The sequence below is a fragment of the Anguilla anguilla genome, chromosome 1 (assembly GCF_013347855.1).
Source record: "Anguilla anguilla isolate fAngAng1 chromosome 1, fAngAng1.pri, whole genome shotgun sequence".
Classification (NCBI taxonomy): Eukaryota; Metazoa; Chordata; class Actinopteri; order Anguilliformes; family Anguillidae; genus Anguilla; species Anguilla anguilla.
The window spans coordinates 13,697,287-13,711,532 of NC_049201.1; the positions used below are offsets into that span (position 1 = coordinate 13,697,287).

Here is a 14,246-nt window from a genome sequence, read left to right on the forward strand (position 1 = left end):
AGCAACAAACAGTAAAGATTTTTAATATTCACTGGCCACAAGAGGGCACTCCTCACCTACAATTTCTGAAAACTGAAACTAACAAAGGCCTGTAGTGCATGTCAGCAGAATATATAAAACAAATGATTGAATTACTACACCGCAAATATGAAATCTTTGATGTAATCTCTGATCAAGGTGTCTTTAAATAATAGAAGAATCAAGAAAATATTACATCTCCAGTATTTTTATTTACTTAAGATCTACATAACATTAAAAAGCAGTTTAAATAAAAAAAAAGTCATACAGAAGGAACCCACATACAAAGGAAACTTTATCACACAGTAAAAGGAGGCTATTCAAAAAAATCTTTATTCAAGGGGAAGAATGACCAACAGGACATGTTTATGGAAGGGGTGTTGCATGTGTAAATATATGAGTATTCATGTGTACATATTTGTGAGTATGTACACACATATGCCGAGGATAAAAGAACCTTTTATGATGCATAGAAGTCTTAAAACTGATATCCACAGTGTCTCGATGTGATTGATGTGGCTTTTAACCATTCCTGGAAAACATACCAGAATTGTTCAAAGCCTATTCATATGGGCAGATCTCAGAAAGTGTAGCTCGTTAATCATATTATATTCTGCATAAATGTTGCATTTGCCCCACGTCTACTTTCAAATTAAGAAGTACATTTCAGATCAAAATAATAATACCCATAGTGTTTCAACCTTATTGCATGTGTGGTCCTATTTTAAGTTTAAGTACTTATGTCTCTTAAGTCCTTAAAAAATCCAAATTTTTAGAAAAAAAAATCATCTTCAACGCAGAGCAGGAGAATCTCCTTTTGTGTTCTGTCTGTGGAGCAAAAAACAAACCGGCCATTCAAGATGGTGCAGAATGTTCTCTGTGAGCATGTAGCAATTCTGGGCTTCTTGGCTGAAATAATCATGCTCTCTTATCCTCTCCCTCAGCGCTAACACTGCATACATTTAAAAAAAGGAAAACCCATTTACATTACCTTTCCCTTCTCCATTAAAGAGGAGGGTAACTAGATTAAGTAGGGGAGTACGGAGGACATGTCCGCTCCATTCCCCATTGTAAAGATCAGCTGAGCAGAGGTTCCCCCCCCCACACATACATACCCGGTGGTTTGTCCCATTCCCACCTCCAGCTGGGGCCAGGTTCAGCACCCTGAGCTCTGCAGTCAGCTCTCATTCTGAAAGCTACCAGCTACAGTGCACCAGCACCATAGTATTCATGGTCACATACACTGACTGAACACAGTCATATCAAATAAAATAAGATTAAAAATATATATATAAATTTTGGCAGTCGGAACTAGTAAGCCCTTCCGAACTTCTGTTTTTTCCACTCTCGCCTTCATCCAAGTGAATGTCCTTTGTTTTGGTCATCTGTTTCCAGACAGACAAAACCTCTTAGTATTTGTGCTTCTGCAAAGAAACTATTGGCCTTTTTATATTTACCGGTCTTTTTTTGCAGGAGGGGGAGGGGGGGATGAGGGGTAAATCAGCTTCACGGTAGGAAGCACCTGCTGGGTCCTGCCACTAGGGGGTGGTGTGACCAGAGGAAAAGAGCGCTTCTCAGCAGACGCAGGCTAAGAGGAGGAGCCTCTGGCAGTGGAGGGGGAGGGAGGGAGGAGCTAAGGCGCTGTAGCTCCTCCCACCTCAGAAGTTGAGCTTGGTGACAGGCCGCTCCCTGCTGCTGTCCGTCGTCGCGGTGTTGACGCGCTTCCGGTTGCGCTTCATTTTGGACAGGTCCTTGTCGAACACCTCCCCGGAGCGCAGGGCTGAGACCAGGTCGTCGAACTCGCCGTCCTCCTCCTCGGCCTTCTTCGCCTTGCGCTCTCTATCCCGCTGCTCCTTCAGCTGAGGGAAGCGAAACGCACAGCGAGTCACTCACAGCCCGCACAGTACCTGCCCAAAAACACCGCCTCTACAGGGTGAAGCGTGGCATGTTCTGGCCACACCAGGGCTAATATAATGCAGGCGTCACATCTAGAAGGAGGGGGGTTCAGTCTGCGTGTTCCATGCATGGTGCATTATGCCAGCATGTGGAGTGTGTTATGGTTGTGGAGTGGAGAGTGTTATGATTGATACATTCTCTCCCTCTGTAACACATGTTTGGTTCTGTAAGTGTTAACAACACAGGGACCTGATAAAAATAGACACCTTGTTTTTATCAGCGGCTATTTTAATGGCAGTGGGCTTGAGATGACTGCATCACTATCTGAGAGCATGCTCAGTAACTCCAGCGCAAACTACCAAACTAATGTGCAGCTACGGGCCAAACTCGCCAGACACAACATGCACAGTAAACAACATGTACGGGAGTTTCCCTCTCGCGTGAGCGACAGAGATGGAAAAAAGGCGCAAGGGTGACATCTCACCTGAGCCTCCATGCGAGCCCGCCTCTCCTCCTCCTCCTTGCGCTTCCGAATGTTCTCGTTTTCCTGCTTGGCCTCGGTGAAGGACTGCAGGAACTGGTCGAAGATGCCAAAGAATTCGTCCGGCTGCATCCGGGTCACATCCTCTCCGAAGTGCTTCACCGCCTTTTCGAACTGAGGGAGAGGTCGGGAATGACATTTGGCCACAGTTTTATCAGGGCAGGATGGGGACAGATCCTGGTTAGTGAGATCACTGGTGCCTGTGGTGGGCACTACAGTGGATAGGTCTTGTGATCCCAGAGGCCAGACTGGTCTTAAGATTTGCTGAGACAATGGCAAAGACTTAGCCATGGGTAAAGTACATATAGATTTTGCCAATATCGGTGCTAAAACGATCAGTTTTAAATGGCACCAGTGCCTAAATGGTGCCTGAACAGATACCTTCTTTAAAATAAAGACCAAAAAAGCTCAACAAATTAATTTATTTGTTTAAATTCTACTTTTTCTTCAAATTTATACTGTTTCACGTTTGGCATTTTGAGCTAGTTTCACATGAGCTAGCTTACTAACGGTACCTGCTATCCCTGATTGAGTCAACAGAGCTACTGTAATGTTAGCTACTGAATGTGGCACCAAACTGAGGCACTGAAACCAGCATTGCGATTCAGTCCAGCAGGTACCAAACATATGGGAACCCGTAACATAGTGGTACCATGTTTCAGTACCCAACCTTATCTCCAAGTGGAAGGTACTTTCAGTAAAATGATGGGAAAATAGCCCTGGCAAAGGTAAAATAAAACCAAACTGCCCATTTCATTTATTTACATTTAGGCAGTGATGTATGTCTCCCCCTCCTCCTGTCAAACAGTGGCTACTTCCCTTTTCCCACCATTACACGGTGTAACTGTACACATAAATATCCTTCCGCCAACGCAGTAGCATCAAATGCATTCCACATGCCACTTTAAGAACACAGCAGCAGGCCAGAAAGCCTCCGTTTGAAAGTGATATCCTCGCCCCAACTCGGTTAAACATTGACCGTGTGTTTTCAATAGTTCCAACGTCCACGCCGGCAGATGGACCCATTAAGTCAAGAGCAAGCGGCGAGTTAAACTCCTCCACTTTAACACAAACCGGGGACCCGGAGCAAGGCTTTCAAGTCCGCCGGTAATTACTGACTTTAAAGCAGCAGTTCAAAGCCGAGATAGGTGCTCTTTTTCCGGTCGCGCGCGGACGAGCCACGCTCAAATTGTGGCCTTTCCCTGGCGGCACGCAGCCGGGGATGAAGTTACAGGATTAGCGACAGCGAGACCCCTATCGAGCCTTCACTACCGCCATCCATTAGCTTTATGGGAACATCAGAGCTCTCTGATCCGGAGCAGCGGGACATACGCACACACTGGGCACAGCAGGGTCGGTTTTCCTCTCCGGACCAGCTGATTGGATAGCTCCGTGGCCAAAACCAGGAGGAGCCTGACACCGCCCAGCATCTCTGGTTCTGCTTTAAGTTCCCTAATTAAACTGGACGTCATTAGCCAAGGCAAAAAGAAAAACACTCAAAGCCAGAAAATATATGGGAAGGTTCTTGTGCCTCGAGGGCACTGGTGACACGTCTAGCCCCTGGCGTTCCCTGCAGGAGTCCAGGGGCTGGTGCTCCCAGCATGCCTTTGATGTGTGTTTATAAGTGCCATATGGGGGTGCATATCAGAACCAAATGTGCTGGAGGCAGGGTGGCTCTTACAGCTCAGGGGCCCACGGAACGTGGCCTAGCTCAAGGGACTAAATGGCACGATTAACTGTGCCCTGTGGCTGCCCTTCATGGACGTGGCTCAGAGCCACAGAGTTGGGCACAAGTGGCAAAACTGACATGGCTCCTCAAACCTAAAACACAAGTGTCCAAAAAGGAATGAGGAAAAAAAAATGAACCAAGCCAAATTAAAAATGAACCATTCATTATGTTTTCAACATCCATTTTCTCTGTAAGTAAGGAGGCCAGATTTGTCTCAAGAGGCAACACAGGAGACGTCAGTAGATTTTCACAGGACACAGTTTTATTGGGTACTCTCCCTAACAAGCTTTGGTGGGCAGATATTCTCCAGCCTTCACATATGGATCACATATCCCACACATGGCAGACTGCAAACAGGGCATTTGTTTATCGGGCAGGACGCCGCATTCCCATAAACACGCCGACAACGTGCCCGTCTGTCGCTTCCTCTGTTAGCTCCGCTCAGCTTAGCGTGTCCGCGCTGGACCAATAAAACTTGGCCGAACGCAGCGCAGGAGCCGCATTCGCACACGTGTTCATTTCCCAGCATACACCAGTCCTGATGTTACCGTCTTCTCACACAGCTAGGGAAGTAAGGACAATGCCTCTGGGAAGTGATTCAAACAGGGAATGAGATACAGCGTGTGGTTCTGAGACATACGTTTCCACCCAGTCATTTCTCACAGGGGCTCGGTCAGCATCCTGTGGATGTTTAGAGAGACCTAGAAGTGGGTCAAATGAGAAGATGGTGGGGCAGTAGGTTGTGCCGAGACACAAAAAAAAAGGACTCGTTGCTCACCAGTTCTTTGGCCTCCTGAAGAGAATCCTCCACGTCAGAGAAGCTGAAGCTGGCCACTGTGATGAACTGGCTGACCACTGACACAAACTTGTCCCCTGACTGTGTAGGACGGCTCTTCTGGAATTCCAGCTCCTGAGGAGGTACAGGCAGGAGGGTGAAGAGTCAACAGTCATGCCAGAGTTGACAGTAATGCTACAAACACATAACTACCAACCATCCCAACCATTCTCAGACACCATGGTGCACTAGGCAGGCTACATCTCTGTCTGTCTAGCTGACCAATCACTGCCACGCAGTTGTTACCCCAAAACAATTGTTAGCATAATCTAAACACAGTTTGTATATGAGTTGATGATTCCCCACTTTGAATGGGTAGTCACAATCTAACTCCATGTTCACTGGCAAGAAAACAGCAAATGGACTGTGGGAAATCAGTCATTTTATTTTGGGGGCAACCTTGAGGGCACCCACATGACTACACTTCACATGTGTAGGAGAATGATAAAATTCATCCACTCACGCTCTCCACGTTCTTGAGCCCGCTGCGCAGATTATTCATGTCTTTCTCCAACTCCGTCATGCTACAGCGGGAAAGACATTCATTGTTACTGTCCTTCAAAGGCCATGGTAAACAGGTTTTCATGAGGATACTGTGAGAAAGGAGATCCCAGCGTCTTGGACAATGATTCCCCGCTGAACATTTAGGTGCGGTCACACTATTGTTCCGCAAATCATTGTTATTCACAAACAGGAAAGGCCGTGGCCGCCTGTGTCCAACTTCAATGTACACTTTAATATGTTTTGCAGTTGTACGGACCAAAGATCATCATAAACCTGAATGAGGTTGAATTAAATTGACACTCCATGCTTCGTTACTATTTCTGTGCCATTTAAAAGGTGAACTCTGACCATTAAGGTTTCTTGACTCACACTAAAAACAGATCTTCACCCTTCCCCTTTCTGTTCAACAATTTATCTTGTTTGAAAAAAAAGCCTCTCTAAAATGTGCTGTGAGAGAAATTAGTGTGACAGCATCTCACTATTCATAAACATACACAAGAAATGACATAATGAAATCTGCAAAAGCCGATGGCTGCTCCCAATCAGTGGAGTCCTTATTTCTGCTTTCCACAGCCAGGGCTTTGTTTCAAGGCCTCAACATACATACACGCTGTGTCACATGATCCATAGAGGAGAAACAGTGGTGACACTGGGGTGACCCCGTAAACACAACGGAAATTACTTAATCCAGGCAGCACAGAAAAGATACATGATGAACAATATAGTTTAATTTGAATTCTTAGGCAAAATTGAAATGCAGCTATTCTCCCAAGATAAGTTGTGAGAAAACACAGACACATTGTGTAAAGCCAATGTGCAGCCATTCCTCGGCAAGAAACAATGACCATGTCAGATCTGAATAAGATTTTTTTCTTTCTTGTAAGTCAAGCAGGTTCACCAATCAGACTCTGGCTTTTTATGTAACACACTCACCTCACCTATCAACCCCGGGAGAAACACAGAGCATGTTCTGGCCAACATTTCTTTGTTTGATTGTTCTACTGCACAGAAGTCTTACAGAGAAGACATGTTTCTGTGCCTTGAAACAGGATAAAGATTGACTATCTGAAATTCTGTACAGAGAGGCATGGGGTTGTTTACTATGATTCTAAACATGATGGAAATGCAGACACCATTATACTGTATTAGTACACATCAGGAGTTTTTCCAATACATTCCATAACATTCATTTAGTAGCTGCTTTTATCAAGAGGTATTTACGATTTAGGAGTGACTGTTCCACCCATACAATTTGGCAATACTGATAACAATTCCACTATTTCTGAGCTGCACAAAAATAGAGATTCATAGTTGGCATAATTTCAGTCTTCTTCCTGTGTGCAGAAAAACAGGTGGATCGCCTTGATTCATGATTCTGAATCAGAACCTTTCCAACTGCCACATGGGAACTTCCAGCTCGGCCTGGGCACTCACTTGACTTTTGCAGCCTCAGGCACATTTTGCAGGTCCTCTTGGAAAAGCACGACTTTGGGGTACTTCTTCTCCAGGATGGTGATCAGGTAGTGCAAGAGAGTGATGTTCCTGCAATCACATGGGCATTTAAAATTGTACAGTTCCCAACCAACTTCACAATATGTTGGGCCAGTTGCTTTGCTGAACTGAAAGGTGAAAGTTCATACTAGACAACCTTAACTGATCTTACTTATCAATGCTGGACTTGGTGTCTGCAATTTTGTTGAGGGAGGAAACTTTGAAGCCATAGGCGTTTCCTCTCTGCCCCTTGTTCATGTAGTTCCCGAAAGCCAGCACCACCTCCAGCAGCTGCTTCAGGTTGCGACTTTGCACAACCTCCTTAGAGGCCTTGGTCAGAGCTGAGAGGACGACAAGAGGTTCCTTCAGGTCAAGTAACAAGTAGACTCAAATTCATTTTTCATGTTATGAACCTCACAAGTGCAGCTAGGCAACATAAGCATTACTCTCAGTTGCATACCAATCTACCAGCTTCCATCTTCATAACCATTTCAAATAAATCAATTGAGAGTTTTACATGAATGGTATATACCTTCAACTTTGGGTTTTATTTCAGCGATTCTCTCCGCAAACTTCTTTTTGAAGTACAGGGATTGTAGCCTCTGCTGGTAGTGGTTAATTCTATCACACAGATGTAAAAAAAAAGGCAGTTAATGTTGGTCAATTTAAACAGAACTCTAACAAGCCTGCACCAGAGGGAGCTGAAACCAGCTTGTAAAAGGTCTCAATTAGTCACAAATTGCTCCTTGGTCCCTCTGAAAGTTCCCATCAGCACTTACATGCTAGTACAGCATTTAACAGCTTAATGCAAGATGACAATCAAAACAAAATATTAAGAAAGGGAAAACAAACGGCTAGCGTTGCAGTAGGGATTATCACTGGAGACTTAACCCTCTCATTGTCTACACCAGCTCCAGAGGCCGTCGCCATGGCTACTTTTGTTTTCAGGAGCCAAGAACACTTCAGGGAGTGTGATTAAGAACATCACCAATTCCTGGAAGGAAGTGCCTTTTCCCATAGCCAAAATAGAAAGGGCTTTCATTCAGTATAATAAAAAAGTGGCTTTACTCCCGAAGCAAATAATAATGTGCACTATATATATTCCACTCCATTTCTTAACTATTCAAAGCAGTTGTTTATTAACAAGGAGGTAATATGACTTTCATCCATAGCCAGAATGGTTTATGGTGGAGAGGTGTACAAGTATGTACAAGATGTAGAAGCTGTCTGGCCTCCTGAACTGCAAGGGTTCCTGGGCCAGTGACAGCTTGTGACAATGTTAGACTGTACCCTCAAGCAGAGCAGGAAATGGCAGAATGTTCCCACACTTGAGAGGGCTGGAGAGCTATTTTACAGCGAGCCTGGAGCGCCTCATCATTCCTGCACTGGCAACCAACCCTTTCACATGGGATTCCCCCTTAATTAGTAATAAATGAATGAAGAACATTAAGAGTCCAAAGCCCTGTGGCACAGCACTAAGACGATGACTCATGGCAAAGAATCTGTCCTTAATGACTTCTATGGTCATCACTGGCAAATTTTCTTTTGAAAAGCTCTGAATGGAGTCGATTTTGCATTTCAGAACAAATAGCTACCTACTTGTTTTAAATTTCAGTGCACATGTCCAACACATGTTCATCAAAGCCAGAGAAAGCTTTCATAATTGCTTAAATTAAGGGAAATAATTTTTTTGGACTGCTATACCTGCTATACCGGGAATCAGACCAGAACATTCTGCATACCATCCAGGTGTTTCAGTAAAAATTATGAAGTTCCTGTTTGCCAGTTCCTGTAGACCATACCTGCTCATCTCGTACAGGAAACGATCAGGCTTTGCCATGCGATGCAGTTCCTGCTTGTGCTCCTCCAGGAGATCTACGTCACTCTTTTCAGGGACAAACTTCAGCAGCTGGGGAGCCAAGAAAACATTTCAAGGGTTAAAAGGGACGAATTATCTCAATCAGATCAGTAGCATGACTACTCCTATTAGTGCTACCGCTATAAGAGCAATAAGATGAGATGTCTTGGTAAAACTGAAACTAAAATATAATACAAAAGATTAACAGTTTGATAATTAGATACAAGAAACAGAGGCCAAGAACACAAACAGAGAAGATTTCATTTGTCAGGTATGCAGGCTGTTGGCACACCCAAAACCACACCGAAACCCAAACACGCACCACACGTCACAAGGCAGACGTGCAGCAATGGGGAAATTATGAGTTTGTGTAGGCTAAAGGCAAGGGTGAGTCCTCAAATCTAGATGTTGAAAACACATTTTTTACATCGTTGCATCAGGGCCAAATCATATGCCACTCAATTATATGAGGTAGGAGGCAAATAGATTCTGTCGCGATGCAACAAAATGCCTCCTTTACTTTCAGGGTAATTGATGAGATATCAGCGGACCAGAATGAAGAATGGTAAGTCAGAGATCCACAGAGGAAACTGTCTGTTTTTCCTGTTTTGCTAAACCTCCCCAGAGACTGACTTGAAAGGTCACCTGCTGAGCTCCATGTCTTCTAGAGCTCAGCCTGCAGGGCTACCGGTCAACCCCCTAACAGCATTCAGATGTTCACTGTCTGCAAAATCCTTTAAAAAGCATTTTGGACTGCCACAACAAATACTCTTCCACCCCGCATGCAACTACAGTCCTGATGCAGCTTCACATAAATAACTAATTTAATAATATAACTGTGACCTAAATTGAAGCAGTAAAATATCATGAAATTTGAACATACTTCAGTAATTGCATCTGCTTAAGAGCTTGAACTACAGCCTTGAATACTACTGAAAAACGTCTTTGCTTAGCAGATATTATAAAATGACTGGAAAGGGGCAATACAATCCCAGAAATAAATAACCCATCAACACAAGTTTCAATATTACCATTAATACTGATCAACACAAAAAGAATGGAAGTGGAAGTTTGAACTGCAAACAAAAAAAGGACAGATCTTTCTTCAGGGCCATAATCTTCTTGTCCAACTTCAGACTTCTACCAGTTTTATCAGGTCTGCGCACCTGTTTACCAGGATGTAGTCTGCTGTGGGGAAACCTTTTGGCCTATCATTATCATGATGACCTTATTTCCCCCAATCTTTTACACTGCCAACTTTATAACTCCATCCAACAATGTTAGTGTGCCACTCCCTTGAATGGGAAAATTTATGCTTATTTGTCTGCAAGGATTATGATGCAAGAGTTCTCTGCAATGCTCCTGAGCACCAAATGCATCTTAAACCTTGCTGCCAATTAAGTCTTTCATAGCACGCTCCCTGTTCCTGAGGACAAGATAGGGCTTGAGGATTCCACCGCAATGCTGAAATCTCTCCCCCGGGCAAGTGCTGAAAATCCACACTCACACCTGGGCCTCGTGTTGTCGCTTCCACACCGCACCCACCTGTTCCAGCATGTCTTTGGGTAGGTCCTCCTGCTCATCCATGGTCAGGATGGCCCTCTTGATCTCATCATTGGCCAGCTTCAACCTGGAACAAAAGCACAGGAACATCACTGCAGAGGCTGCTCCCTTGACAGGCAGTCATCAACTGACGGCAGGGCTCGGTGTTGGGTAATAAAAGAACATGTTCCATTCTGTGCCAAAGAGGGAGCAGTCCAATTTTGCAATGAGTGTAGCCGGGAGTGGTTAAGCTTCCTAAAGTAATCCTTAATTTTATTTATTTTATAAATCTATGACTAGCAGTCTGCCACTTGCACTTAAGCATGCAGTGATGCCCTAGTGTCACAGGTAACTCAACACTGTCACCACTGTGATACCTTGCAATTAATTTTGAAAGTCACGGCGCTGTTTTTTGTTTACGTCTGGTTTCAGGAAAAGGGAAGCGCAGATCTAAACAGATTCTCCCCAGGGCATTTTGCCTTTGAGGGAAACAGAATATTCTGAGATGTTGATCAGGCTCTGGCCAACAGGCCAAAAAGAACAGGTGTCTGACAGCCTTAGCTCTAGCGGTTCTGTTCTCTGAAAATCTCTACTGGCTCATGGGCACTCACAGGTCCTCTGCCAGAAAGAAGGAAGAAAAACATAAACAGAAAAGGAGGGAAAGCCCGGGCCAAGAGGATGTGAAACACGTGGAGCCAGCGCAGCAGACTACATAACTCTTCAGCTTCGTGTTTGGAGTTAGATGTGTGTACACACACAGGTGTGTTGCCACTGATATAACTTTATGAAGCTCAATAAAAGAAGGCACATTACACATCATAAAATCCTGGAGTCCTGGTGTCTCCATCCAACAGGTTCACCATGTTGAACCCTGAGCTTGTGGACAAATACAGCCCGAGTCCAACAGCTGTTTCACCGAGAAGATCAAGTCTCTCTGAGACCTACACTAATTACATTTGAGGGCTGTGCAGTTAGAGAGCCCTTCAATCAAAAGCCTTTGGTGTGTGCCTGCCTGGGTGTTCAGTATCAATGTCTTCATTGAAGATTCTGCTCACCCTGTAGTTACGCATCTGAAGCCCATAATTCTCATCAGCTAAAAAAGTGAACTCAGTCCGCCTGGCTAATTTTCTCATCCAACAGTGGCTATATGTGCTGGATGGGCTGGATTGTAATACAAGCAATGCATGGCATTGGTTCTGAGAATCTGTGCATCAGCCAATCAGCCGACACCATTCCCAGCCCAATAATTACATTTTCTATCATTCAGACCGTGGAAATGTAATACACTTGGCTGAATGAAAAAAAGTTTTCCCACCACAGCACACATTCATTTCTCCACTACTGGTTAAACAGGCCTATGTTATGCAGCTCCTCCACATCAAGCAATGATCCAGATATTCCAGAACATTCCCAGAACAACTGAAGTACCCCGCTTTCATCCCCTCTTTAATCTGCCTGGCAAAATAGAAGGCAGATGAATACAGGGTTGTGTCACTCCACAGAAAAGCTGGTGCCCTCAGGCCGCCTGCGACCAGACCAGAGACCGTGCTGACTTCACTGGAACATCTGGTCCACATATTACACATTCCACACCTCGCATACCATCTGCAAGGGCCAGCAGCGCTGGAATCCCTCAGCCGAAGCCCACTTTTTGTGAGTTACATGCTCCAACAGGAAGGTCTACATGCTCACAGCACTAAAAGCATCCCTGAAAATCAGTTCCCCTCCTATTTTCATACAGACCACCTGTGCAAGAGAACACCATCTTAAACCTTCATGACTGACTCTGATCCTGAAAGACAAATGAATTCTACCTGCTTCTTATCCCAGGACTACCTTGGCTCCATATTCAGGGACACTGAAAACACACCTTTTTTTCATAGTGGCACATTTGCAGACTTTCAGACCCCTTAAAAACCACTCATTCCTACCCGTTGAGAGCACACCCTCCTGCCCTCTGAAACCACGAACCCCAACCCAGCCAGACCATAGCTCTCTCCCATCATCGGCTCTGTAATCTTTCAGCCCTGAAGTGTCAGAAGTGGTCACAGACTGCTAAATATAAGGACACAAATATACAACCAGAAAAAAAAGTCTCCACTCCAGCCCCCATGCCAACCCATTCTGCACAAGCATTTAGGGAAGGTGTTTCAAATGCTGTCCCATTTCCAAACTGCCCATCAGACTGTCCTGAGGGGGAATCCAATTCCCAGATAATGAAATTTGCTGTTTGGCTAAAAAGAACACATCATGGGAATAGTGCATGTCATTTGAATATGACATCTCTTGAATGGATTAGTCTCTCTGTGTGAAAGCTTCTTGCCTGTCTGTGATGCCAAACCAGACTGAATAAGGGACGAGAAGCAAATCTATCTGGTGTACAGAGGCTAGCCAACAGTGGCTGGTTGCTTTGGTTTATTTTAAGTCATACAGTTACATGCCATTGCCCTGAGGAAAGTTAATCATCACAAAAGTTTTGAACAGATTATTAGTCCTCAATGACATGATGATAACCAAGGAAATAAAATATATGAATGAAATTTTCAGAAAGGGGGCAGATTTAATCAGTATGTGTCCCAGAGTATCCAGTTTAAAGAAAGAGTACAAATGTATAGTTTACAGCCTTTTTCATTTTGATTGCATTAACTGTAATTCCTTCACAATGTCTTTAAAACTCTCTTTGCTTATTCCTAACTAAACCTAAGAAAAATTACTGATGAATGTTTTCCTGTCTTTGGACAAAATACACAAGACATTTAACTTCCCTAATGTTTCAAAACATGATTAACCGTTCTACTCTAATACAGGGATGACCACTTACCATAGCCGCCATAAATTTTCATCTTAAGAATTCGAAAAATTATTTTTTTTAAATAGTCAATTCCAGGTTTCAGTCATGGCTGTAAAATAAGAATGCCTAAAAGTTATGTGAACATAGACTTTGTGTGTGTTTGCTTCCATGGAAACCAGAAAGGAGGTGACTGAGCCTGAAGGAGAAGAACCCAGGCCAACACCTCCATACTTAAAGGTTAAATATAGTTCTTGGCCAAGTCAAAAAACATTCTATCAGATGGGAAAAATGATTTCCCAGAAGAAACTTGCAAAACAGTAAGTCAATAAAAAAATTATTTGACAGTGAGGTAAGGCTAGCATAATGTACATGGCTGTTAAGCATTCAATGAAAAGAATTCTATGAAGCTGATTTTAGTCTCTACCAGAATAATCTGATCACACAGAAGGGTCTTCATCCTGAACAGAAAAGGACTGAACACCCCATTGCCAGGGTCAAAGACTCACCGAGACAGAAGGATGTTGCAGTTTTGGGCTCTGCGGCCATCGATGACGGACAGCTCCTTGACTTTTTTAATGTTTAGAGAGTCGTCTTCTGTCTCTTTCTGGACGGAGAAAACCGGAAAGGACAAACACTGCATTTAATTAAATGAAACATGCTCTGGCAACAACAAACTGCAGATTTTTATCTGAGCTCATAATCTGCTTAAAAAATGAACTGAACGAACGAACTACCTCATACATTATCTGTGTTGTTCATCAGCACAGCCTTTGAAAACTATGCTGAGACGTCAAACACTGGTGATGTATTTCCAATGTGTATTTTTTTTATTTCTGAAAACTATTTTTTAATGGAAAGTAATCAAGAACAGGAAGGTCCATTTTTGTTACAGCTAATAAAATGCCCAAAAATCTATAGTAACAAAGGGAAGCTCCTGGCCCACCCCCACGGCTGCCTCAGGTGGAGGTGGGCCAGCCCTAATTATCAGACACTTTCCCCAGGCCAGTGTGGTGGGCTCACCACCTGCTGCCTCGCATTGCC

At 43.9% G+C, this 14,246-nt stretch overlaps 1 protein-coding gene across 3 annotated transcripts in view; it reads right to left on the reverse strand.

Moving 5' to 3' along the window:
* Positions 1 to 210: 210 nt before the first annotated feature.
* The window catches only part of daam1a (dishevelled associated activator of morphogenesis 1a), a 73,258-nt gene continuing 59,222 nt past the window's right edge, over positions 211 to 14,246 (reverse strand). For all 3 annotated transcript variants that reach the window (XM_035379044.1, XM_035379053.1, XM_035379033.1), the window contains 10 exons: positions 13,712 to 13,809; positions 10,418 to 10,502; positions 8,817 to 8,923; positions 7,547 to 7,635; positions 7,187 to 7,355; positions 6,958 to 7,065; positions 5,483 to 5,543; positions 4,963 to 5,094; positions 2,399 to 2,569; positions 211 to 1,877 (listed from right to left, as the gene is read on the reverse strand). In XM_035379044.1, coding sequence (XP_035234935.1) covers positions 1,677 to 1,877; positions 2,399 to 2,569; positions 4,963 to 5,094; positions 5,483 to 5,543; positions 6,958 to 7,065; positions 7,187 to 7,355; positions 7,547 to 7,635; positions 8,817 to 8,923; positions 10,418 to 10,502; positions 13,712 to 13,809 — 1,221 coding nt within the window. In that variant the 3' untranslated portion in view covers positions 211 to 1,676. The remainder of the gene's footprint in view (positions 1,878 to 2,398; positions 2,570 to 4,962; positions 5,095 to 5,482; positions 5,544 to 6,957; positions 7,066 to 7,186; positions 7,356 to 7,546; positions 7,636 to 8,816; positions 8,924 to 10,417; positions 10,503 to 13,711; positions 13,810 to 14,246) is intronic.